Source organism: Echinops telfairi, unplaced genomic scaffold, assembly GCF_000313985.2.
Source record: "Echinops telfairi isolate 266 unplaced genomic scaffold, ASM31398v2 ScPeMD7_7417;HRSCAF=8455, whole genome shotgun sequence".
Taxonomy (NCBI): domain Eukaryota; kingdom Metazoa; phylum Chordata; class Mammalia; order Afrosoricida; family Tenrecidae; genus Echinops; species Echinops telfairi.
The window spans coordinates 2,690,219-2,691,970 of NW_022111317.1; the positions used below are offsets into that span (position 1 = coordinate 2,690,219).

Sequence of the window (1,752 nt, forward strand, 5' to 3'; positions counted from 1 at the left end):
CCTGCACGGTCAGCCAGCTGCCCACGTGACTCCGTGAATAGGGCACAGAGCCCCTCTGAAGCCGCAGCCCGCAGAGCATCCCCATGCTGCCTGGCTCCACCCACTAAGGAGATAACCTGTATCCCCTGGATGTGCAGTGGGAGACAGGGGTGTCTCTGTCTCTGAGATGTTCTCCACAGTTCCCCAAGGCCCAGGAGTGGATCCAGACCCTTAACACCCTGGGGGGCCCCGTGGCTGTGCATTGGGCTTCTAACTGCAAGGTCAGCAGTTCGAAGCCGTCAGCTGCTCCTCAGGACAAAGACGAGGCTTTCTCCTGCCATAAAGTTATTACGGGGACCAGGTGTCCCTGGGGGGCTCCAACTATGAATCCCGGGCCAGGGCCACTGTGATTGCCTCTCCTGGCGGATCTGTGTAGAACGCCAGGCCCCCGACATCTGGGGCTTACACATTTGCAAGGTTGAGGTAGATTTCAAGGCAGACACATCCTTCTGAGAGTCTCTTACCAGATGCACGACCCTGCAGTTTCTTTTAAATCAGAGGTTCCCACACGTACGGGCCAACTGTCCCCCTTTCAGGAAACAAGCAAATAAACCGAAAAACTGCCCCTTCCCCCCTCTGGCAACGAAACACATTTGTACTCTAGCCCGTCACCCAGAATAAGGGGCAGGGATCTGCTTCTGCAGCCCCCCTCCCCCACCCGATTGTTCTAGGAGCCCTGGTGGAGTGGTAGGTTATGCACTGGGCTGCTAACTGCAAGGTCAGCAGTTCGAAACCACCAGCCGCTCCTATAACGAGTGACAGCCTCAGAAACTCACAGGGGGAACTAACTCTACCCTGCCCCAGGGGGTCGCCGTACCTTAGAATCCACACTGAGTTATTGTAGCACAGACAGACTGCCTGTCTGTCATCTTTACAGAATCAAATGGCCCCATCTTCCTCCCGGCGCAGCTGGCCAGTCCAAATGCCCCAGCCTCTCAGTCAGCAGCCCATGCTTCACCCACGGGGACACCAGGACCTTCCCAAATGCCCCCCCCCCCTCCACCACCACCACCACCGTAACAGCCACGGGAAGACAAATCCTGAAGAACCAGGTTGCTGCAGGCAGGTGCTAGGTTTTTATTGGATCACTCAGAAGAAGTGAGCTAGCCGGGAGGTCACAGTACAGCATGGGGGCGGAGAGCGGGGTGGGGTGCTCCGGCCACTCCTCAGGTCTGCTCTGCGTCGTCCACCAAGAGGGCCGAGGGCAGGTCCCCGAGGGCCCCGGCCTCTGCAGAGGGAAGCACCACACATACACGTCACACACCACGGGGACACCCCCCCCCCACACCTCATCTGCCAGGTGCGGCCGCGCCCACAGAGGAAATCCGAAACTGCACAAGAAACCCAGCACTCCCCACCCCTCCTGCTGTCCACCACCAGGCTCGGCCTCCCCTCCGTGTTTCCAAGGGCCAGGGCTCCTGTTTCGGTCACAAAGACAGGTGGCGTCCAGGTTGACCAAGTAACTGGTGAACCAGCCCCAAACCAACCTCTGTTGCTTCTTGTGGCTGTCAGGTGCTAGAGAGTGGGGTCAGATTCAGTGGCCCCCGGGGCAGAGCAGAGCGGCCCCCCACCCTGGGATCCCAGGGAACCGGACATGGGTTCCAGGGACAGAGCAGAGCTGGTGGTCACCCTCAAGGGAGAGGACTGCCCGATGTTTTGTCCCGCAGGCTTAGCAGGTGAGCACGTACTGGCCCCCGGGGCTTCTTCCCCAGC

The 1,752-nt window shown here is 59.6% G+C and overlaps 1 protein-coding gene across 1 annotated transcript in view; it reads right to left on the reverse strand.

Annotated features, from left to right (window-relative positions):
- Positions 1 to 1,186: 1,186 nt before the first annotated feature.
- The window catches only part of GAL (galanin and GMAP prepropeptide), an 11,172-nt gene continuing 10,606 nt past the window's right edge, over positions 1,187 to 1,752 (reverse strand). The window contains exon 5 of the mRNA XM_004713732.2: positions 1,187 to 1,267. Within this exon, the coding sequence (XP_004713789.1) occupies positions 1,206 to 1,267 (62 nt within the window). The 3' untranslated portion in view covers positions 1,187 to 1,205. The remainder of the gene's footprint in view (positions 1,268 to 1,752) is intronic.